At 46.4% G+C, this 24,102-nt stretch overlaps 1 protein-coding gene across 7 annotated transcripts in view; it reads right to left on the bottom strand.

Moving 5' to 3' along the window:
- TNFRSF19 (TNF receptor superfamily member 19) overlaps window positions 1-24,102 on the bottom strand; it is a 118,788-nt gene that overhangs the window by 10,133 nt on the left and 84,553 nt on the right. For 4 of the 7 annotated variants that reach the window (XM_047869144.1, XM_047869219.1, XM_047869070.1 and 1 more), the window contains exons 8-10: window positions 23,417-23,519; window positions 22,437-22,842; window positions 15,302-18,207 (exon numbers count right to left, since the gene is read on the bottom strand). In XM_047869144.1, the coding sequence (XP_047725100.1) occupies window positions 18,148-18,207; window positions 22,437-22,842; window positions 23,417-23,519 (569 nt within the window). In that variant the 3' untranslated portion in view covers window positions 15,302-18,147. Of the gene's footprint in view, window positions 1-15,301; window positions 18,208-19,972; window positions 20,021-22,436; window positions 22,843-23,416; window positions 23,520-24,102 lie in introns of those variants that run through there. The other 3 variants (XM_047868908.1, XR_007154420.1, XM_047868985.1) reach the window with 3 other exon arrangements.

The raw sequence follows: 24,102 nt of genomic DNA, 5'->3' as shown, positions 1-24,102 counted from the left end.
AACCTGCAAACGAGCAGGTTCACAATAGGCGTTCTTGACCCTAGAAACTCATTTGATCTCCATGAACCTCATCTCACACTTTGAAAATGGTTTACACGTAAAGGGCCTACATGTGCTGCTCAGCTCGGATCTCATACCCCACCTCGAACTGATGGCTTCAGAATCCATCATGTTGGCAGTCAGTAACTCTGGGAGGGGGCTCGGCTGTGGGACCACGTGAACTGGGTCCCACGCTGCTGATGCTTCTTAACCGTGACGCCCAGTGGCCTGCTACCTGCATCGGTCGTGGTGGGACAACTGGCAAAAGCAGTGCTTGAAAGAGATTGAGTGGGGGAGCAACGTGGCGGTGGTTTCTGGGGATGATAACGTGATGACAGAAATGAGCCCGAGTCAGTGGTTTTCCCTGAGTCACACTTTTCCCATATTGATATATTTATAGTCAGGACTTCGTGACATATAAGGTTCTTTTCAGCTCCAGTGACTCTGCAGGCCTGAGATGGTGAGGCAGAACACCTCACCCCTGCCCAACCAAGGCTCATGGAATTGGGTGGATTTTCATAGAATGGGGTCGACTGGTCAAAATTCTATCCTTTCTTTAAAGTGCTACTTTTCCAGCCTTTTTATAGAAAAAGTTTGAGGAAGAATGAACTAAGGCATCACAAGGGCTGAGAAAGAGCTCAGAATCTAGTGTTCCCTTGGCTATTTTTTGGAGGTTCCCCCAGTTTCCATACCTCCCTTCCAGAACCACCACGGCTCCCCAGAGCACAGATCGTCGGAGCCCCTTTGTAAAGCACAGGAAGTAAAGACGAGCCGACTCTTCTCCACAAATGGACATAACCATAGATCCGCAACCAGGGAAAGGAAGTCACCAGTTGGGCTTGCTCAAGAGAACCTGGACCTCAGACCCCAGGGCATGACAAATGCCACCCGGTTCTTCGCTTAAAGCCACCGTCAGATGCTTTTGCTGTACTTAGGAAGGCGTTTGGTTTTCTCTGATCAGTTACAGCAGGGTTTCTGAAGGTTTCCTCTTCATTTTCCTCTTCAAGTTACAGTGATTCGAGATGCTTCTAACCCCGTGAAAACAGAGGCAGAGGTGTCCACTACCTGGCACCCTGAACAGGGGGTTACTCAGCTCACAGGACAGGGCTTTCAGACAGCGGGTCCTAGTAGGCCGGGCGGGGATCTTGTAATGAGAGCTGCAGGCAGGGTTGACGCAGGGGAAGGAGAGGCCAGGAGGGGAAGCCATGTTTCGGCTGCTCCCAGGACCCCCTGCACTTCACCTGTATCCCTTCTGCCTCCCGTTGTCTCGTCATGCCCCTCACCTTGCCATGCGATGAAAACACTGCAATTCAGGTCCAGGGTGGGGGAACTCAATTCAACATGGGAACATGGGGGCCCTTGTTAAAAAGTGACTGATGGTTTTAAGAGGGCGACTGCAAGCAGACCACGAAACCGGATGGGGGCCCTTCTGAGCGCGGTCCCATCGCGTAGGAGCTTAGTTTTTCTTTTTCTCATCAATCAGGCTACCAGTCAATCCTTGATTGGTACTCTCTCCCTGCCTGTGATGTGGTTTATCAACTTGTGTTTGGTGACTTCCCTGATAGAATAGTTTTGAATTTGAATGTCCAGCTGACCCTTAGCAACATGGGTTTGAAGGGCACAGATCTACTCCTACAAGGATTTCTTTCAAGAAATATAGGTACAGGACTGTAGATGTACTTTCTCTTTCTCTCCCTTATGGTTTTCTTCATAACATCGTTTTTGGCTTTTGGGGTTTTGTTCTGCTCTAGGTTACTTTATTTTAAGAATACAGTATATATCAGTAAGGCTTCTGGTCAATGGTAGGCTAAGTTTTGGGGTGTGGTCAAAGTTATACGTGGGTTTTCGACCGCTCGGGGCTGGGAGGCTGGTGCCCCCAACCCCAAGTTTTTCAAGGGTCTATTACAGTCAAATTTATCAATCTTCCCCCTTATGGTTTGTGGGTTTTCTTTTTTATGTCTCATTAAAGAAATCTTTCCCCACCCGAGACCATAATAGATTTTAACCTAAAAGTTTCGAGTTTTGTTTTGAATGTTTAGATCTTTAATTTACATGGGATTTATTTTTGTGCGTGGCATCAGCTAGGTCTCCGACTTTATTTAAAAGTCTCCTACAGATAACGGATGGTCCTGGGCACTCCCCCACCCCCCGTGACCCTCAGTGCTGCCTGTCGTGTCATATTCTCACGTCTGGTTTACACTTCTTTCTGGTTTCTGCTGTGCCCACTGCACTGGCATGATTCCCTTCTCTTTACAGTGTCTTCGCTTTATTCGTCTCCAGAAATGTTTGGCTATTGTTGACCCTTAGCTCTTCCAGAAAAAGTTTAGAATCAGCACAATGAAGTTCAATTAAAAAACTGTCAGGATTTTGATGGGACCATCACTGAATTTATTGTGGGAAATGTGTTGAAATCTCCCACTGGAAAGGTCCATTCGATAATTTCACTGTTGGGGCGTCTGGGTGGCTCAGTCGGTTAAGCGTCTGACTCTTGACTTCAGCTCAGGTCATGATCCCAGGGTCATGAGATTGAGTCCTGCGTCCTGCTCTGTGCTGAGAGTGGAGCCTGCTTAAGATTCTCTCTCACTGCTCCTCCACTGCACTCTCTCTCTTTTTCTGTCTCTCAAATTAAAAACAAAACAAAACTATTTTATGTTATTTTTAAAAATTTTTTTTAATGTTTCTTTGTTTTTGAGAGAGACAGAGCACGAGTGGGGGAGGGGCCAAGAGAGAGGGAGACACAGGATCCAGGCTCTGAGCCATCAGCACAGATCCCGATGCGGGGCTTGAACTCACGAACCGCGAGATCATGACCTGAGTTGAAGTTGGACGCTTAACCAACTGAGCCACCCAGGCGCCCCCCCCGAAAAACTATTAAAAAATAATTTCACTGTGTAATTCTGTCCATATTCTATATCTTGTCCATATTTTATTGGTCCACTTATATATTTGAGCCTATGCCATTAGGTTTATATGTTGCTATATTTCCTGTTGTTTTTTTCTGATTATACAATGGTCCTCTTTTGTAACTCATACATTTATTTTCACGTTAAAGTTCATTTGATCTTGTATTGATATCGCTTATCCTAGCTTTCTTTGAGCAGTACGTACCTGGGTATCTTTTCCTTCTGCTTATTCTTCCTTCTTTCATTACAGGCATGTTTCTTTTAACGAAAAAACCCATAGCTGGATTTTGTTATTTATTCAGTCTGCTAGTCTACGCATTTTACCGTCGAGTTTAGACAATTTAGGTTAATTGTGGTCACTGAGATATTAACCGTGTTATTTTGTGCTTTCTACTTACCGTCTTTTTTCTTTTCTCTCCTTCCTGCCTTCTCTTGGGTTTTTCAAAAGAAAAATTTTTACAGTCTTCTTCATGCCAATTTTTTTTTCCCACTAGTGGTTTGGAAGTTATGTAATCTGTTCCTTTTTTTTTTAAGTGGGTTACACTTACATTTTAAAAATACATATTTGCCTTAGAGTCTAGTGTGAATATCTTTAACCTTCTAAAAACATGGAGATCTTCTGAAAACAAACAGCTTTAGCCCTGATTCCTTTTCCTTCATGTTTTTACCATTGTGAATTTTAGTTCTACTTCTCTCTCTTTATTCAAAAGCTTTACTGAGGTATAATTGACAAGAATAATATTGACATAGAAAGTATAAAATTTTATATATTTTAATACATTTACACACTTCCCAAAATGAAGAGGAAAAAAACCACCCATTTTGTTTTCAATCCCCCTTCTCAACCATAGTTATCATTTTTATCTTATAACAGATTTGTCCAGATATTTATTTTTATTATTTTTTTGTTTGGCCACCATTTTTCTTTCTTTTTCTTTCCTTTTTTTTTCTCTTTTCTTTTTTTTTCTTTTCTCTTTTCTTTCTTTTCTTTTTTCTTTCCTTTTCTCTTTTCTTTTCTTTTCTCCTCTTCTCTTCTCTTCTCTTCTCTTCTCCTTTTAAAGTAACCTCTATACCCAATGTGGCGCTTGAACTCACGATCCTGAGATCAAGAGTCTCATGGTCTACTGACTGAGCCAGCCAGGCATCCCTTTTTTCTTCTTGAGTAAAAAATTTTGGCTCCTCAGTGAGGCTCCATTAGTGGGTAAATTCTCTGTTTTGTCTTAAGATGTCTTTATTTTAGCTTTGCATTTAAACAGGATTTTAATCTGCATACGGAATTGAGGGTTTTCCTCAGCATTTTGAAAATACCTTTCCAAAGCCCATGACCTCTATGCTCCGGGCTCAGGCTGCTGCCGTGCCTTTGTGGCCAGCCATCTTTCCTCTCTGGTGGCTTTAAAGATGTTCTCTGTCTTTTGCAGTATATAGGCTCACACTCACGGTTTTACTCACAGCAATTTTCATTGCTGATAAATGATAAGATGCGTAGGGCCCGGAGCAAATAACTTTTGTGGGTCCTAGTCCCTAGAAACCATTTGTGTCAACAAAATCATATGTCAGCGTCATTTTGGCAGCTGAGTCACGTGTGATCCTCAGAAAGATACACTGCTTTGACAAATGGGAGGGATCCCACTCACGAGGCTGCCACCATGGCTCTAGGATCTGGCCCTGGGGACCCCAGGACAATCCACAGGGACAAGACCTGAGGTCTATTGGAACATCTGGTTGACCCCCTAAACCAGATAGAGAGTGCCTCACAGGGTACGGATGGCCTTGTTCCAGGCTCTGGGCACCTGTGTGAACACTGCCAGCCCTGCTCAGACCTTGCCTTTGGAGGGGAACATAGAAAACCTCAAGGAACGCACTTCAAAGCACAAATGCTCCCTGAGGTGCAGGACCCACGGCCGGGCACCTGCTCACCTGGGTCTAAGGCTGGAACTGTAGATATAACAGGTGGTTCTGGAAAATGGTCTCTGAACATTTTCTTTCCCTCCTCCTCTATGTTCGCTCTTTCTGGAACTCCTAATTAGCTACATGGGAGGCTTTCTCATTTTATTTTTCATGCATTCTCTCATAGGTCTCTTCCATTTCCTCACATCTACTTTCCAGTCCCCTAATTTTCTTTTCTTCTCTTTTCTTTTAATTTTTTAATGTTTATTTGTTTTTTGAGAGAAAGAGACAGAGCGTGAGGGGGGGGGGGGGCAGAGAGAAAGGGAGACACGGAATCCGAAGCAGGCTCCAGGCTCCGAGCTGGCAGCACAGAGCCCGACGTGGGGCTCGAACTCACAAACCACGAGATCGCGGCCTGAGCTGAAGTCTAACTGCCACGCCTAACGTGGCTCCACTCCACCTCCCACTGTTCCTGCTCCTTCCTGGAGAGTGTCCCCAAGGCCATTCGTGTTGTGACAAGGGTCTTTGGGGACAACATGCTGTGGCTGAGTGGGTGCTTCCTCTCCTACCAGCTATGTGGTTTCAGAAGGGGGGTGGGCTTTGGGCCTCAGTCTTCCCAGCTGTGAAATGAGCAGATGGGATGAGTAGTCCTCGGACTCCTGTTTTGCTACAATCGCCTGGAGGCTTGTCCCGACTTCTTGGGACCCATTTTGGGAGTCTCAGACGGTTTGGGCTGAGCCCCTGGGAGTCCTGATATTGGTAATAGACTAAGGTTTTACAAATTGTGCCCGTGGGGTGCCCGGGTGGCTCAGTTGATTCAGCATCTGACTTCGGCTCAGGTCAAGATCTCCCCGTTTGTGAGTTCGAGCCCTGCTTCGGGCTCTGTGCTGACGGTTCAGAGCCCGGCGCCTGCTTCGGATTCTGTGCCCGCCCCCCCCCCCCCTTTTCTGCCCCTCTCCTGCTCATGCTCTGTATCTCTCCCTCTCTCAAAAATAAATAAACCCTCTAGGGGTTTAAATCCTTAGGGGTTAAAAAATGAACAAAATTTTAAAAAACTGTGCTTGCAATCCTGTCTCTCTCTCCCTTTCTCTTTCCCTCCGCAGCTTGTCCTCTCTCAATCTCTCTCTCTCTCTCTCCCCCCCCTCACAAAATAAAATAAAAACTTTAAAAAAATCGCTGTGGTGCAATATTTATAAAATAAAACTGACCATCTTATCCATTTCGTGAGTGTACAATTCGCGGCATTAAATACATCCACGATGTCATATACCCATCAGCACCGTCTACACCCAAAACTCTCCTGTCTTCCCCAGCAGAAACTCTGCGCTCTACTTTACTTGTGTCTCTATGGATTTGCCCAGTCTGGGTCTGCTTCATATCGATGGAACCATACGATATTTATCCTTTATTTCACTGAGCATGGGGTCTTCCAGCTTCATCCGTATTGTACACGACTGAACGATATTCCACGGGATATATTTGCCACATCTTGCTTGCCCATTTATCTGTGGATGGATAGATATTTTTGAGAGAGGAAAAAGGGGTTAGATGACCTCCCAGAGACCCGTGGCAGCTCCTGCATTCTGTGGTCTACAAACTTTTTCTGGGGGGTGTGTCCGCTCCAACAGCAGCCAGAAATAATGTGGCAGCGGGAGGCCGTGGGGGTGGTCACAGCCAGGTCCTGCTACTTTCCTGAGATGACGTGGAGGGAGGAGGGGATGCTGGGGCTTGAACTGGACACTTGCCACCCATGGGGACATGACGGGTGTGGAAGTGAGCTCGGGGGGAGACGGCAGGGACAGCTGGGTGACGTCACAGCTCTCCCCACCCCGGTGCACGCGTGGCACGTTAGAGTCTCCATAAGCCAAGGTCTCAGATCGCAGAACCCGAGGGCCTGAAGGAGCTTATGAAATCAGATCCATTTATTTACAGAATAAGACAAATGAGGTCCAGAGAAGGGATGTGCCCAGGGTGGCGAAACTCAGATTAGGATCTGGTCTCTTTGTTTTTGTCTTTGTGTCAATTTTCATCAAGCCACTGACTCTGTTCTTGGACATCTGGACTATATAGCCTTTGGGGGACCTGGGAAATAATAATAATAATAGATGAATATTAACTCTGGGCTCTTGTGCATTAAGCTCGTAGTTAATTCTCATGACTCTACGGTGAGGTAGGGACAATTATTGTCTCCTTTTGGTAATGGAGGAACCTGGTGCTTGGGGACCAGGTAACACTCAACAGCTGTTGAGTGTGGGGGTCGGATTCTTTTCAGTCTGACTTCAGAGCCCAGGCTTTTAACCACTACATTGTATTGCCTCTGTAAATCTATCCCTTCTTCTGGGGAAAAAGCCCCATGAGTCTGTTAGGTCACTGCCTCATCCCCAAATATGAGCCGCGACATGATGTCTAGTCTGATGCTGAACCGAAGGTCAGAGTCAGAAGTCAGGGGGAGGTCGCAGGAAGCCAGCAACTGTATAAAACACACAGATGCTTGACCCCATTTATCATTTGTTCAACAAACATTTAAGCATTGACTATGTGCCCATGATATTCCAGTCTTGGGATTTAATGATGAATGAGAAAGACAATGCTCTTCCCTATTTGGGACTTGATCATTATATTGGGAAGCAGATGATGAAAAAATCGGTAAATGTTGTACATTAATAAACGCTGAGCATCAGGAGGGAAGTAAATTAGGTGTGTGTGTGTGTGTGTGTGTGTGTGTGTGTGTAATGAGGGTATATGCATTTTAGATGAGAGTGATCAGGGAAAAGTTCTTGCGGGGGAGTGCACCTGAGGTGAGTCCTTGGATAAGTCTAAATCAGCCATCAGAATTCAAGGGAAGAACCGTGCAAATGCCCAGGCGTAGAGAAGAAGGGAGCCAGAGGGAGAGTAGTGTGAGATGATTGAGGGGTGGGCGAGGATTGGATCAGAAAGGGCCTCGAAGGCCAGGATAAAGCATTTGTAATTTATTCTAAGGGCTGTAGGGCTTTCAGGCATCTGAGAGTCATTCATTCGTGAAGTAAATGTACTTATTTATTTAATCCATATACAATAAATGCATATTTATGAAAAGATATGAAAATTGTACTTAATTGATTAACATTTATAGTTAGTTTCATAATTAAGAAGTAATCCATCAATTACTGTCTATCCGTAACTATTGGTGTAATATTTATTATAACATTTATTATTTTATTAATAATTATTTAAATTGACAAAAATTAAAAATAAATATGCATCATAGTAAATAACGGGTACATAAACGCCCATCTTGTGCCAAACACTATTCGAGGCTAGAACTGTAGAACTGGAAAGACCAAATTCCTTGCTGGCAGCCTAGTGAGAAGAAAGATAATTCACGCAAGCGATCATGAAGTAATGTAACAATTGCTAAAATCAGGGCAGAACAACGGAATCCTTAGGGGGAAACATTTCAAAGTGTGCAAGGAGCTTAGGAACATTACCAGGGATGCGCTAATGGTTTCAGACTGAAGTCTGAACTCCCCAGGAGACCGGGAGGCGCGACCTTGCTGGAGTGCCGTGCGAAGGTCCGAGAGCAGACCCGACGCGTTGGGAGCTCAGCCGCCTCACTGAGCCCAGAGCTGAGACCTGGGGCGTGGGGCGGAGGGAGAGACTGAGATGCACAGGAGACCGAGGGACATGAAGCTGAGCTGGTGACCTGAGGCCAGGTCCTGAAGAGCCTTGGCTGTCCTGCTGAGGAGTCAGGACTTGGCATTGTGAGGCTGGGAGGCACGGGAGGGTTGGGGAAGGAGGGATGTAATTATAGCATAGTCGTTAGCAAGCCATGGGCAGCGGTGGTGTGGTTCTCCAGTTCGGTCTCCTGCCCGAAAAGAGAGAAGTTAGGGTGGAGTCCAGCCTGGATGAGGAGGAAGATCGGTGAATTTGGAGCCAGGAGACCAAGGATGAAGTTGAGATTCTCTGGGTCCGTGTATCTCCATGTGCACACCGAAGAGGTGAATCGTCTTGTGTTCAGAGCAGCGCCAGTTTCCCAGCCCAGGTGTCGCGCTCTCTCTCTCTCTCTCTCTCTCTCTCCCTGGGCAGCCTCCTCAGAGCTCTGGATCTGGGGACCCACAGACCACCACGCCGAACCGCCAGTCCAGACAGTTGCTAAGGTTCCTTCCGGCTCTATGTTAGGGCTATAAGGCAAAGCAAGGAGCCTCGCTTGGGCTCTGCTGTTTCAGTCTTATGCCTTCATTCTGCACGAGCATGCTCACGAAACGTGGAATCTCTTCTCATTGCACTTGAGTGTGGAAAGTTGCTTGTTAAGCATTGTACGGCAGAAAGATCATGGCCTACAGAGTCAGAAGTCCAGGGTTCAAATCCCAGCCCAACCACTTGCTGGCTGAAAACTCTTTTTTTTTTTTTTTAAACGTGTTTTCTACCAATTTCTACTGTTTCCTAACTTGAAGGCTGGTTATTTATCTCCTTGAATCTTCATTTGTTCATCTGGAAGATGGAGCTAATGACAGCACTCATGGGAAGATGTGAAAATCCAATGGAATAATGGTGTCAAAGTGCTCAGTAAGAGACGAGTTGTTTTCAAATGTTACACACTATCGTCAGCGGATCTCCAAGTGAGGAATCTGGTTTTGAGTTTATTCATCACCCTGACAGAAACATCCAATGTACAAGGTCTAGCTGTCAAGTATTAGGATTTAAACAAACAAACAAACAAGCCTTGAATATCCAGATAAGTATCATTAACTTCAAAGACGTCCCTTGGTTGGGCAACTTGTTATTCTGATAATGTTACTGTTACTTAAGACTTCTTTGAAACGTATCTTTTGAAGCTGTCTCCAAAGTTGGCATATCCTTTGTGGTGGTAACTCTTTATTCGTTGGATTGAATTTTGGTGAAAAACTAGTAATGATACCCAGCAAGCTATAGATTGTGAATATAGGGGCACAGCAAGCCAGATAAATATGTTTAAAAATGAGAAATACCTTGGGGATGCCTGGGTGGCTCGGTCGGCTAAAGGTCCAACTCTTGAGTTCAGCTCAGGTCATGATCTCAGGCTTGAAATCGAGCCCCGAGTCCGTTTCCTCACTGGGTGGGGAGTCTGCTTAAGATTTCCTGTCTCTTTCTCTCTCTCTGCCCCTCCCCTGCTCATGTGCACCCACGGCCCACTCTCTCTCAAAAAAGCGAGGAATACCTTGGATGTGCTATGAGCTTGTTTTGTGTGACAGATTCCACTCTACTTAAAAAAAAAATTTTTTATTCTGTCTATTTGAGAGAGACAGAGAGGAAGACAAAGTATGAACAGGAGAGGGGCAGAGAGAGAGAGAGAAACTGAAGAGAGAGAATCTAGGCTCTGAGCTATGAGTGCAGAGCCCGGCACGGGGCTCGAACCCACAAGCCATGAGATCGTGACCTGAGCCGAAGCCGGACGCTTAGCCAACTGAGCCACCCAGATGCCTCTCCACTGTACTTTTTCCTGTATCATTTTTCGAAAATTCAGCCTCACGGTCTCCACTAACAAAATCAATCATTTGTTTCGAGAAGCGTTGGAAATCAGCAACTGAATTTGTTGACCTAAGAAACGGCATGCTGCACCTTTAAGTCAGTGAGAGAAACGTCCTGGAGATGCCATTCCTAGGACCCCAAGTCCCCAAGTCCGAGAGCAATGCAGAGCCTGTGTTCAGAATGAAAACAGAGAGCTCCCCCGGGAGGGACTCAGACGGTTACATAGGTGGGGCCGGCTCTTTGGAAGAAGTTTGGCCTGCAGGGACTTCTTGCTTTGGGTCTTGGGGAACAAGTTTCTACTGGAGTCACCGAAACGATACTTGAGAAGCGTAGAAGACGAGGCTCTTGCTCGGACGCTGTCTCTGAGTCACCGAGGACCTCGGGCTCTTTCTGTGCGTCACCCTCTTGCACTCCAGTACTTCCCACTGCCCGGCTGCCAAGGAGACAGGCGAATTCACAGGACCCCGTGGCTCTCGGCCGGTTGAGATCACACACTGTAGACCTTTTTGCAAGTCTAACAATACAGGCCAGCCGGGGGCTTTCATGCAAAGGCTCCCCTCAGAGGGAATCGATCTGGCCATTCTTCTAGAATGGGACCGTGGCCTTTGTTCCCCCTGCGCTCCCCGAGCTAAGATGTAGTCATCGCACTCGAACCAGCCGGGGCCAGGCCTTTCCCTCAATGTGGGATGTCCACTGTGGTGAGAGGCAGAGTAGAGAGGAGTGGAGAGTGCGGGGTGGGGACCTCAGCCTGTGTTACTGGTGGAACGGAAGGGAAGGAGGAGCACAGAGGAGCTGTCTGAAGACAAAGTCGAGAAGTCGCAGTATTTTCTGTATTTTCTGTCTGACAGACCAATGACTTCTGGGTTCTGTGACTTTTTAAAAAAATCTTTATTTATTTTTGGGAGAGAGAGAGAGAATCCGAAGCAGGCTCCAGGCTCCGAGCTGTCAGCACAGAGCCTGACGCGGGGCTCGAACCCATGAACTGTGAGATCATGACCTGAGCCCAAGTCGGATGCTCAACCGTCTGAGCCCCCCAGGCGCCCCCTCTGACTTTTCAGAAAGCCTTGAGTCCCCTGAGATTCTACCGGTCTGCCCAACAGAGAACACTTTGCTATGTTTGGTCACCGGTGTCTATTTAGTTGGGGGGATGGAGTGATTGGTTAGTTCTTGCATTAATCTGGGCTTTTCAGAGAAACAGAACCAATAGGGTGCCAGTGTCAGTGTGTGTGTGTGTGTGTGTGTGTGTGTGTGTGTAAAAAGATTTGTTTTAAGGAATTAGCTCAAGAGACTGTGGGGGCTGACAAGTGTGAAATTCACAGGGCAGGCCAGCAGGCGGGGACCCAGGTCTGAAGGCAGAGAGGAGGCAGCGTTCCCTCCTCCTCAGGGAGCCTCAGTTTATTCTCTTAAAACCTTACCTGATTGGATGAGGCCCACCACAGCATGGGGAGTAAACTGTTTTACTCAGAGTCTACTGGTTCCAATCTCATCTAAACACCTTCCCGGCCACATCTGGACTGATGTTGGACCAAAACATCTGGGTCTCAGGATCCAGCCAAGTCGACGCGTAAAATTAGCCACCACACTCCCCGACACAGCGTCCAATTGGGATCTGCTCAGAGAATGACCTGGGATCTTCAGTCGTGGGTAGTTGACCGGTTTATAAGCTGAAAGAGGAAGACATTCTCCACAGAGGCGTCACTTGGAACCTGGCCTTCCGTGGCTTCCTCATGACACTTCATTTCAAGAAAGGGCGTCTGCAAAGGTGCCTTGTCATCAGATTTGACGGCCAAGCTCAGGTATTCCCCTGGCAGATTTATTAAATGTGAGATTCCTCGCGGGAATGCGAAGTCTCCAGTCAGACAGGACTTGAGTGCAGCCCTGGGCCGCCTCTCCTCGTTCTCCTCTGTCATCTAGCCAGGAACTGTCGGGCAAAGGGGGGGAGCAGCCTCCGCATCTGCTGGAAGGCTGGAGACCAAGAGGTTGGGTCTTGTGGTGAGGGACGCGAAGGAAAGACGAAAGCAATGATCGAAGGAGGAGAAACTTAATCTTTCACAGTTATGAATTCTAATCTTCCCTCCCCACATTGGCACCTGCTTCCCAATCTTTCAAATCTTGCGTTTGAAAAAAACACCATAAATCCCACACTCTCTCTCTCTCTCTCTCTCGAGATCCGAGGCTGGGCCTTAGCGACATTGGCACGAACCCTCCATTCTACAGAAAGACGCACACTTTTCATCGTGTTATCGCAGCAGCCGCGGCCGGTTAGTTCTGGGTCCCTGGAGAGCACGTGGATGAACTTCGAGGGTGAGGACAGGGCTCGGGGAGGCCCTGGGGTCCTCCGGCTCCTCTCGACTGGACGCTCGGCCTCCATCTCGAGCTGGTCCCTGTGCGTGGATTTGGGGCTGAAGCATCCACGGCGAGACGGCCACAGCTCTGTGTCGTGGCAGGCATGCCCGGAGCCGGGGAACAGAGGGGCTGCGGCCACGGACGTGGTGGCACGTCCAGGGCGGGCCACCGAGCGTTGCCGCCACCCCCAAGCCAGAGGCCAGCCTCCTTCTGGGTTCCCTGGGGGAGGCGGTCGGCCACATGGGGAACACACAGCGAAGCAGCCACGTTTTCTGAGATGTCAGCAGGGGGTGCAGCCAAGTCCCAAATACAGATCCCGGGGTCAGCACCGACCCCCTCGAAATCAGAATAGGACCAAGGCGACCTCGATGGCGGGAGAAAAGACCTCAGGCTCAGAGTTTCCTAACCAGGGGCCGACTGTCCACTTCCCGCCCCTTCTTCCAGGTGGCCACGTGCCCTCCGTGCCCGGGGCCATTCAGAATCTGGAAAGGGTCTACCTCGCCCTGGTTGGGCAACCTCCAAGCTTCCGAAAGACTAGACGTTTCGGAGTCTTCACGTCCGTGTCACTCATCTGTTTGAAGGCAAGTAAATGCCCTACGGGGTAAAGTTCAAAGCCCAGGGCAGAGAACTCCAGACACTTGTCAAGCTGGCACCCGGGCCTCAGCAGCTCCCCCCTCGCTCCCCCCGCCGCCCTGCACCTCTCTGCACTCCCAGAACAAGCTGGGCCTGTCCACGTGCCAGCACCTTCCACCCTTCCCGGCTCCCCGCTGGCCTGCCTCGGTCCTCACCCAGCTTCTGCGCCAGTCCTGACTTTCCCCGACACCACTGCCCCCCTCCCCATGCCTCAGAAGAATGTGCCCTTACGTCTTTACAACAAAGACCTATTTTATAAATACTTCGAAGGTCTGTCTCCCTCACACTCCCTTGTTTGCGTCACCCCTGGCACTGCGTTTGCAACTCTGTGCTACTGCTTATACACGTGCATGCTGAACGAATGGACAGACGGGTGAAGGCAGGAAGGAAGGACTGACCTAGGAAGCAGGGTTTTCTCAGATGGAGGCTTCTGAGAGGAGCTAAATCTGCGTGTGGAACTTCAAGGGAAACGGTCGTATCTGATCCGCGCAGGGGGTGATGTGTGCCTGGCTGAGAGGCAGCCTCCCTCCCTAACCTGCTGTTCAAGGATTGCCATGGACGGTTCCCTACATCTTCTGTTGACTGTAAATAGCCAACCCCGGTGGGGAAAATCCCTCTGCAGAGTCCTGCCGGCTCAGTTCAACACCAAACAAAAGTGACAGAACACAGCTCTTTCTGTCTTAAACAGAAATAGTTAATGCCGTGGGAAATCACGATAAGACAAAATCCTGCCTTTATGGGCAAACAATGGAAGCCCGCTTCATGAGACCACCCATGGTCCCAGAGAAAGTGGTTTTGAGAATTCAAGTCTTTCGGAGAGGCTAATGTGAAAGCAGCCATAAATCACACGGATTCAAATGCCTCTGGTGGTTTATGGACAGACCTGACCCTGATCTGCTTGATCCCTACAGGAGACGCCCTGTGACCTTCCTCGGGCTGAAATGTGACATAACCACCATCATGGTGAGCTGTTGACTTCATTCTGTATAATTACATGTCTAGAATCACTTACTAGGTCACACTGAAGTTTCTTAGGTGTTCTAGAAGGTTTGGGGAATTCTCGGTGTTGTTTAGTTTCAACCTGACTGAATGATAAATTTAAGCTGCCTATGCCGAATCCTTTTTAAGAAAATCAGACAATATCTTCTCAAGTTAAAATGGGACAAAGTCAGAATGACAACCAGCCAGCTGCAAAGAGACCTTCATTATAGTGATGACAGTGAAAATAAGTTGTTTGTGTGGCTACGGGATCCTTCAGACCTCCTGTTAGAACCTCACAAGCTTTGAGTTGCTTTTCTCAGAGAGTTGAGGGCACCCACGAGCTCAACCAGTACGCGTGGATACAGGAAACGTCTCCATGAGCCAAGGAACTGGTGTGTGGGTGGCGGTATGGAAGAGGGACAGCAGCTAATGTCCTTCCCTCAGGGAATCTGTAGTGTCGTTTGACACCACGGACTAACCAGAGGAGAGAATATGGCGTCACTTTCAAATAACCTAATTTTTTCCAGGAAGTTTAAAGTCCTCTCTCAAAATCTAATAATAGCTTTAAAAGCTTTACTGAAGGGAAGGAAGGTCAGAAGCTGGGAAGGCAAGACGAAACTCTCACAGTGACCGATGTTGCTCTGTGGGAGTTTAGTCCACTCCTCTGCAGGAAAACAGTCTACTGACCTCTGGAAAGAATGAGTATAAAACTTCTCCTTTATTTTTCCCCTATTTATGTCAGGAAATGAAGGAGGCAAAAGAAGAGATCGTAATAAAATCTTGATGCCAAAGCTTCTCCAATAACTCAGAGCATTCTTCAGTAGTCTGACATGCCTGAGAAATAGAACCAGGTCACCAGGAAGGATTTCAAATCTCCCTCATGACATTTGAGGGGCCAGGGAGGGAGCGTTACACTGGAAAGATCAGAACTTAGGGAGACCCCCCACGCGGGGAGCAAGAGGGGAAAACAAATTTGTATTCCCATCACCATTTTTTTTTTTACTGGACATGTAAGTATGAACGAATACCAGATAACAATTTTATTCACATATAAAAAGGTATTACAAAACTATTTGTGTAAGAAAATGAAAATTTACAAATTTGTAAATTCCAGGATGCAAAACAGTAATGATGAAATCTAAATTGATTCAAGCTGGCGACCTTCAAGCAATGACAGACTCTCTTCTTTTTTCTTTTCTTCTTTTTTCTTTTCTTTTTTTTTTACTAGCACAGACAGTAGAGCTTAACTAGGTAATAGCAACATGAACACTTTAGAGTACAAAAATCTATACTGGAAAAATATATTCCATATACACAAAATGAGAAAACCCATGCCTTTACATGGTTGTTCCCCAAATCCTCGTCTCATTCTTGTTGGTGGGTTTCTGCACCATTAGACGTCACACCGATTCTCACTCCCAGTCTCGTTACCCGATGATGATTTCCCAGCACCCACGTGGGGAATCCATGTGGGTGCTAGGGGGATTTTCCTCTCAAGCGTTTACCCAGAGTATAGAAGAATCTAGCATTATTGTATGTTTCTGTAGTCACTGGTGGTCAAGTGTCTTCATCTTGATAAAATAACCCAGGATTTTCCAAATGCAGCATCAGATGAAATTGATGTTTAACCCTCAGTATTTCCCTACTGATCAAAAGTCATGTTTCAGGGTTTGGGGGCCACAGTCTCATTCCCATCGATCCAGCCTTCTCTCCAGCAACTATACGTCTTTGAAGTCGAGGAGGGTTTCTACATGTGGAAAATATATTCAGGTCACCAGAAGGAGCACAACCCTGGCCTACTTTGATCATCCCTCTGTCAAAACAAAACGATCAGATTGCAAACAATGGCACACATATGTGAATTACAGGGAAACCACTCAAGGGAACTCCAGTGTGCATTTTCATGGACATCTTGTGGTCAAATCCTAAATATTGTACATGACTTTCCTGAAGCAACTCTCATAAGAGCTGGTGAGTTAATCAAAGTTGAAAAACCATTGGTTCATGCTACAAAAAAAAAAAAAAAAAGGAGAAGAGGAAAAGCCAATCAGTTATGGCTGGGTATTGAACAGACACAGAAGGCTATGGGTTACCCTGAGACGACTCCAATTTCCTATTTTGGATAAAGGAACCGAGGTCACGAGAATCCACACACATTTGAACCTAAAACTGCAGCCAGATAACCTAGCCCAGCCACGAGGAAGAGGACTCATTAGATTTTCCTAAATACCTTGCAAAGAGTGGAAACACAGTTTCAAGCAGTGAGAAGATAAGTATGTCCTAAGATTTTTTTTTTTTTTAATGCAGTTTAAACGTTAGGTAAAAGACACTGCTTTGGTTGGGGCAGTTGTGAAACAGAAGAATTTTAGTGCACTCAAACACAATGCTGTTCTGTTTCTCTTTTAAGTGCAAGTGTGACAGAGCCAACGGTAATCAGTGAAAAGACAAAGGCCAGAGCTGATCGTGCAGGTTCAAGTAGGAAACAAATCAATCCTCTTCTGGTAATTCCTCCCCAGGGCACGAAGAGTAACAGCAAACAAGCCATCCCCTGGTTCGTGGCGGAACTGGGTTCATTTCTATCTTGGCTGTAGAGAGAATTCTGGTGTGTAACTACCAAGCAGGTGAGGGATGGGGTGCCAGAATGAAGCACTTACACCCAGCCTCAGTGGCTGAGATAGGAGATCACGGTGGGAACGAAATGTACACGGTCGGAGGGAGCACCGTCGTACTTGGCCAGACTGCCTAAGGGGAATCACCAACTGTTCACCTACATGCCGTCTACAAATTGTGCTTTTTCTTTTTGTTCTACTAGGTAGTGCAGTATCATGGGACTACCCGCACGGTGTTCCATCCTGGCGGCAGGGGAACCTGACATGTAGTTTCTAAAGCCCTTCGTGTCAGGGTGTGAAACAAACACGAAACCACAACCCAACTCACAGGTACAGAGAACAGACTGGTGGTTGTCAGAGGCAGGACACTGGTGGGTGAGGAGGATGGGAAGGAAAAAAAAAAGAACATTATCTTTACAAATACCACTTCTGTGTAAAGGACAGCTTCTGGATCTTTGGAGCCCAGTCACAGGGACAGAAGTAACAAATGCTTCCGATCGACTGATTTCCGCAGAAGTATGTTAATCAGTGCACACAAGTCTCTAGGATAGATGTGCTCAGTGGTTTGCAAGGCGGGTAATCAGTGAAAAGACCACGTTCCCAGCCCGGGCCCTCTCGATACTGGGTCTAGCAGGGCTCCTGAGACCAGTGGCCGAGGTTACTCGTGTCGACTCCAGCAAAGACTTGCTCTCCTCTGATTCCTAGTCGGGCCAGTTCACTTCACCTAACAGACCCATGATGTAGGCAGGTGGCGTGCAAGTCCGTTCTTACCTCCTAAACTAATCAGACGACGGAAAAGTGAGCTTCCTCAAATACGCGTGCTCAGTTTGGAACCACTCTCCATAAAAACTAAGGAAACCAATCTGACATTGACTTTTAACAGGATCAGCGGCTATATGAAATTATTTCTGGAGAGCAAACGTCAGCGAAAACTTACACCCTGGGTCTTCAGTCTGGTAAGACCACATTCGCCATGCAAATACGCATGAATGCACTTCTGTTTCTTGTTACATGCTCATAATCTCGTAGGCTGCAAACTCAACCCATCAGTCTTTGAAGTCTCGCTTGTGGCATAGAAGCTTCTTGTTCAGGAAAGATGCAAAGTATCGTGAGTGCCTGGAGTCTTTGCTTGTTATTCCTTGACGTTTCAGCTTACAGCTGGTCTGGCTCAGAAGCAACTGGTTGAAAGGCTTAAAACGCCATCAGTTTGGTTCAGATTTATTTTCTTTCCCCCCAGAAGCCATGCAAGGTCCAGACAGTGCTCAGTCCATAAGCCCAAGCGGAGGAGTAAGTGCCTGCTGGGTTCCATCCGTATTCTTCTCCTGCAGAAAGAAGCAAGTCCTTTAAGCTTCCCAAAACAGCAACAGAAGGAGAGCTTGAAAAACAACCTCACGAACGAAAGCTGCTAAACTGGAATCATTCAAAATTATTGTACGTGACTTTTAACTAGGAGTACACACGAACTTAATAACATATAGACAAGCAGCTCATTCATGGTGTCTGAATATCCGGGTATCCACGTATTCTGAGAATACAGTAAAGATTTTATAACAACTCACAGCCCCTCAGCATTTCCAAACAACACTGCAGAGGCGATCATGTGACCCACAGCCAACAACATGTATTAACATGTGATTCTTTGGCTGATTTCCAACCCCATTCAAATATTTAAAGTTTGTTTCTGTGTTGTGTTCTTGTAAAGCATTTGTAGGTAAAGATGTTAGGATCTGTTAGTCCCTTCTTTAAAAGAACAAAGATGATTAGTGAATAGTGACATTCTTATTCTTTGCATTTAAAACTTCTGCTAAACCACTGGAGAAAGTTTAGAGATGGTTTAGAAAGGATTGCTCTTCTAATGATCTTCCTGGAAGGCTCACACTCTTTCCAGGGTAGATATCCTCAGCAAAGTGGCACCATTAGATCTGTCCCTTGTCACAGAAGGGCAGCGACCTGACTTCTGGAGGGATCGGCCAACTGCACTTTACTGCAGTGAATAAAACCTTCCTTTTATGCTGTAACCTTTCATTCACTTATTTACCACTATTTTGGCATTGGTGACCTATCAGGTACGTTTACAGGAGAACATTTTTTCCCCTGAGTTGAAGGACAGTACCTACATATAGAAACTTCTGAAAGAACTCTTAGTAATATGAGATCGTTTCATCAAATATATCTATCAGTTAATATGACAGTAAGAACCACATTAACACTATTGTGGGAGACAAATGTTAGTCATTTTGCCAATACGGAAAAAAAAAAGTTTAAAAGATTGAGCAGCCAGATCCTAGGTCGTATCTTTTTTTTTTTTTTTAACCACTCCTCCTATTATTTTATGTTGACATTTCCAATGATGGCTAAAAACATCACCCCCAAAAAAGCTTTTCCTGTAGGTAAGCAGCCTGGCCTCATGCTCCCAAGTATCCTAGCAACTGATGTCCCAAATATCTTAGTCTGTTCCTCTTCTGGGGAGGTGTGTTTGGGAAAATTTGATTAGAATTGAGTCATTCAGACTCAAGAAGGTTCTCACACCTATTTACTTTATCCTGCACCGTAACTATCATCATCAGATTCTGGGTGGTCTTAAACCACCCACAAGAAAGCTACTGTGTAAGAGTACAGTTTCTGGAAACAAATGCATCATGCCTTAGCAATCTGAGCCTCACACCAAGCAAAGACAAAAGTGCCACTGTGCATTCTGTGGTATAGACGTGTATCCAATGGTCACGTCGCACGTCTTAACTTCCACAATGTTAAGTGTCAATTACATCTCAATACAGCTGAAGCAAAGGGGAGAATTGAGGCTAAAAAGCTGAAAATATGAGTGAATTCCTAGATAAGAATTTCAAGTTCCATTGAAAAGATATAGAAATAAATCACTAAAAGGGGGGAGGCTATAATGGCTACAGCTGTCCTTATGTGTTTTCCAAACAGGAATGCCGTGCTTTGCTGGATTACGAATGAGCCCATGGGCTCAAGGTGTTCAGTCAAGCTGACTAAACACAAACTCAAGGAACCGGAAGTCCTCTGGTTCATTAATACCAAGCTGCTGAACGAAAATTCTTTATGTGAAGTAAGTATGTTCCCTACCTTGGAGAATCAGCCTGGTAAGAGGAAATCCGAATTGCCTTCTGGAATCTAATGGATTGAACAAAAACAGAACTAGTTGTGCTAACTTCTTTGTCGGCCCTTGAAACTAAGAGACTTAACCTCCCAAAGATGCGCAGTTGTGTCTCCCTCCTGGTTGCTTTTGAAGATTAAGGTTCACTCACTAAGCATCACGTGTTCCGTAAGTGCAACCAAACATAAAGTGCTTTCCAGAACCTGGAAAAGATGATGCCTTAAATGGGCTCAAAATGTTGTTGGTTTTGGTTATAGGGCGAAAACTGAAATGATTCACGTTTTAACAATTCCTTTCTTGAGTTCAGAATGTCTCGCTTATATTTACCAAATTATCCAGTGAGGGGACACATCTTGGAAAGCTAATAAAAACCTGTCATCACTAAATTACGTTGTGCAACCGGAACGGAATGTAACATTTTCCCGTTCATTTTATACGTAATTATAACTTTCTTTTCATAATAATTTGGGTTGAAAGTATCTTTATGTAGATCACCATTACCTTGACAATGGCCTTTGAAAAGAAATCAGTGCCATTATCTACACCAATCTTCTACACTAACCCATTTTACATTCACGTAGCTGTAATAATAATGCTTACCAGCATCCCCCCACCTCACCAACAATATAATTAGAAAAAAGGTAGAGAATGCTTTGGTTCTGACACCACTCGGCATCAGGATGCTTCACTCCTTAGTCTTCGAATTTACATCACAAAATTGGGCGTGAGCTACACAACAAGCTGAGCAGTACTTTTATTGGCTGGCAATGCTCTGGAAAACCCGCGGTAGTCACCGGGAGCGCGATTCCAGCTACTCCATCTCGCCCCTGGCAAGAGATATGTGGGGAAAGGTAGCAGACATTTGTGAAGGTCACACAAGCAAGTTCATGATCAAAACCAATTGACCTGATACACAAGAAACTTGGACATCTTGTCATTTTAATACTTTAAGAATCCCAAGACTTTTATTTTAGAGTACTTGGAAAGGGCATCCGACTGGGAAGTTGGGGTTAGTTGCTAAAGGGGCGGGGTCTCTTTCTCCAAGCTGTTCTCTGCCTCTGTCACCTGCTCTCGGGACCTGTTGCCTCCTTCGGGCAGCTGGGTGTGCTCAGCCCCGAAGGTTTGTGAGCCATGGGGTTCATTCTTGGGACCTATGCAACTTGGCTAACTCTTAAGTCTTTTCTTATTATTATCACGGAAGTCATAAAAATGATGGGACAGCTCAAAAGAACAAGGTCAGTAAACGCCTTCCTCAGCTACAGAGGTATGTATTTTACATTTTAAATGCCTAATTGGTTTGCTTTTTCTTCCCTTATCTCTTCTGTATTTCCTTTATTTGGAGAGAAACCACCTTGTTTTTCTCCAAAGCCAACAAGTGTTTCCTGCATAGAATTCCCTGTAAATTCTCTATAGAATTTTCTTGGTAGTTCAGAAAAAAAAAAAAAAAGTATTGCAGATTTAGATCAACATATAACCTACGTGCTGTTCTTGAACACATCTCTATTCACACTTTGACTTCAGGCTGTGTCTAACGTAATTAGACAAGGACACATCACCTCGTGGGAAACAGAGGCACGTGTCGAGAGTGCACCCACGTGCCAGAGCATTTTTCCCACAGGCTGCGTGTGCAGGCGGGGCCTTGTGGGGCCTGGGGGCCTTGCTGGTGCTGTGATTCTGCCCTTTTTTTTGAAGGCGGGCATCATTTTTCCGGAAGACTATTCCAACAGCGTATGTGCTTTCACATTAGGGAAATGTTTGCAGACCTCAAATCACGCTCGGGAAAGGCGACATCCTCGCCGAAGGGGAGAGCAGAGGTGGTGCCCGGGGATGCATGATGCTTCTCTGCCTCCAGCCTTGCAGCAGGCCTGAAAGGCCCATCTCCCTGCAACCCTGATTTTAAACCCTTGGTTCTAGAAGGTTCGTAGGCAGTATTTGGACCCAGATCACAACCGGCAATTTCCAACGAAACCAATCAAAGCAGAGCGATCTCGAACACAACAGTGAACGAGAGAAACTTTGAGAGATCCAAGTTCCCATCAACCCGACGGTGAATGAAGTGTATTTCAGTATTGGGAGTAAAGCATCACAGGGAAAATAAAGGTGAGGGGTGGTTTACAAGACGTTCCGAGACGGACTCCTCTCTCTCAGCCAGGAATGGAGCTAGGGGGTGCCGTGTAAGTAGCTGGATTTATGAAGAGTAAGAGAACACAGCTGCTCAGTATGGCCTTAGAGGGTAGCTGTTAGTTAAACCAAGAAAAGACTCCTGAAATTCAACTTAAAACACATTCTCCAAACAGACTGGAACAAGAAGTTCCAGAAGATGGAAAAACCTTCTCATCGGGTCCCCCCACGTTCTACGGTGAGAGGAATCCCATCCCTCGAGCCTGGCACGAGTCGATGCCACGTCCTTACTGAGACCAGCCGCCGCCTTACCTGGAGGGACGTCTGAGCGGTCAGGCCGATCATGTCGCCGCTCTCCTGATGCAGCTGCCTTCTGGCAGGCAGTGTAGCCTGAGTTAGCACTGATTCCGTCAGTGAGCTGTGAGGTCTAGAGAAATCAGCGGCATCTGTCAAGTTTTCAGGACGAGCTTGAATTGGAACAGCTCCACCAACCGAATCCTGACGACTGTCTGAATCCGAGGAGAACGAGCAATGGTTTTCCGGACTGAGAGGATGAACATCTTCTCCAGTGAGTTCAGGATCAGAGTCACAAAAAGAGATGTCGTCACCACAGACGGGGTTCTGCATCAGAGGCCAGGCATCTGAAAACTCGCCACAGATGGACCTTGAAAGGGACCCGAAGAAAGTGGGCATGGTCTCCCCCACCGGACCTGCGTGTCTGAACACACATTCGAAAGGTCTGTAACTCTATAGGGAGGAAAAAACACCACTACCGGGCAATACGCTGTCTCTGCTTGTAAGTTTTCTGGATGGAACAGCAACCTATGACGTCAGCATTCTAGTGTTTCCTTTGCCATAAACTTGCTTCAATGAACTTACTTTAACACTGAAGTTTCATACCTACTTCTAATCAAGATAGTTATTCTTAACCCGATGTCTAAAATATGGTTGCCTGGTCTTAACTGAGTTTCTTGATGGCTATTCTAAAATTCTATGGGTAAACGACATGCTAACCGTTACTTACGGATGACAGAAGCGTCACAGATCACGGACAGGAGAAAAAAATGAAATGAATGGAGCATAACGTGTGAAGGACACTGCACTGGGCATCAGTAGCCTCGAGAGACTTACTTATCTCTTGCCAAAGACTTGTCCCTCTCTGATGTCCAGAGTGTCACGAATAACCTGCTTTCAATGATCTCTCGTAGTTTCGCGGGAAAACTGGCAAATCAGTAGAGCGCATATTTGCACAAGGGGATATAGAACCACGCGGATTAAAAATACCGAGTTACCTCTCCTGAAGAGTGGTCTTGGAATGCACTCTACAGCCCAGAGTCACCCGGTCGATGCTGCAGGCCTCGTCACAGCACAGGGACGGAATCAAGTGAACCGGCCCTGGGAAAGTCAGCGGGGGCGTGAGACACGAGACACGAGGCCTTCTGCTGGCAACTTTCTCTTTAATACCAGTTCGATGTTGCCGTGGAAAATCCAGCCATTTCCCCCCTTGGGTGACTTTTTTGGAGAGAGGAAATGCGAGGTTTCATTCTCTCCCTCTTTTGTTACCTTACAAAAATGAGCAAGCGCTTCTGTGAAGTACCTGGAGGGGCAGCCAAAGCCAGAGAGCCCGGAAGTGGCACGGGGGGCGCCTGGGGCCGGGGGTGGGGCGCCGTTGTTTAATGGGGACAGAGTTTCAGTTTGGGAAGGGGTTCCGGAGGTGGGTGGCGGCGGGGGTGGCACAGCGGTGGGAGTGTCCTTAATGCCACCGAACCGAACAGTTGATGTTGGACTGATAGATTTTATGTTATATATATTTTATTTTGTTCGTCTTGTATTACCCATATTTACATTATTTCATTGCAGTTTAGCCCCAGTAGAACATACAGGTCTTGGGCCCTAGGATAAAATCAGCCGTTTTATGGTACGTACGTTTTACCACAAGAAAATGGGACTCGCGTGACGGAAGAAATAGCACGTTTCT

This window comes from Prionailurus viverrinus, chromosome A1 (assembly GCF_022837055.1).
Source record: "Prionailurus viverrinus isolate Anna chromosome A1, UM_Priviv_1.0, whole genome shotgun sequence".
Classification (NCBI taxonomy): Eukaryota; Metazoa; Chordata; class Mammalia; order Carnivora; family Felidae; genus Prionailurus; species Prionailurus viverrinus.
The sequence above is the reverse complement of the archived record's forward strand: the minus strand, read 5'-3'. Positions and strand labels throughout refer to the sequence as shown.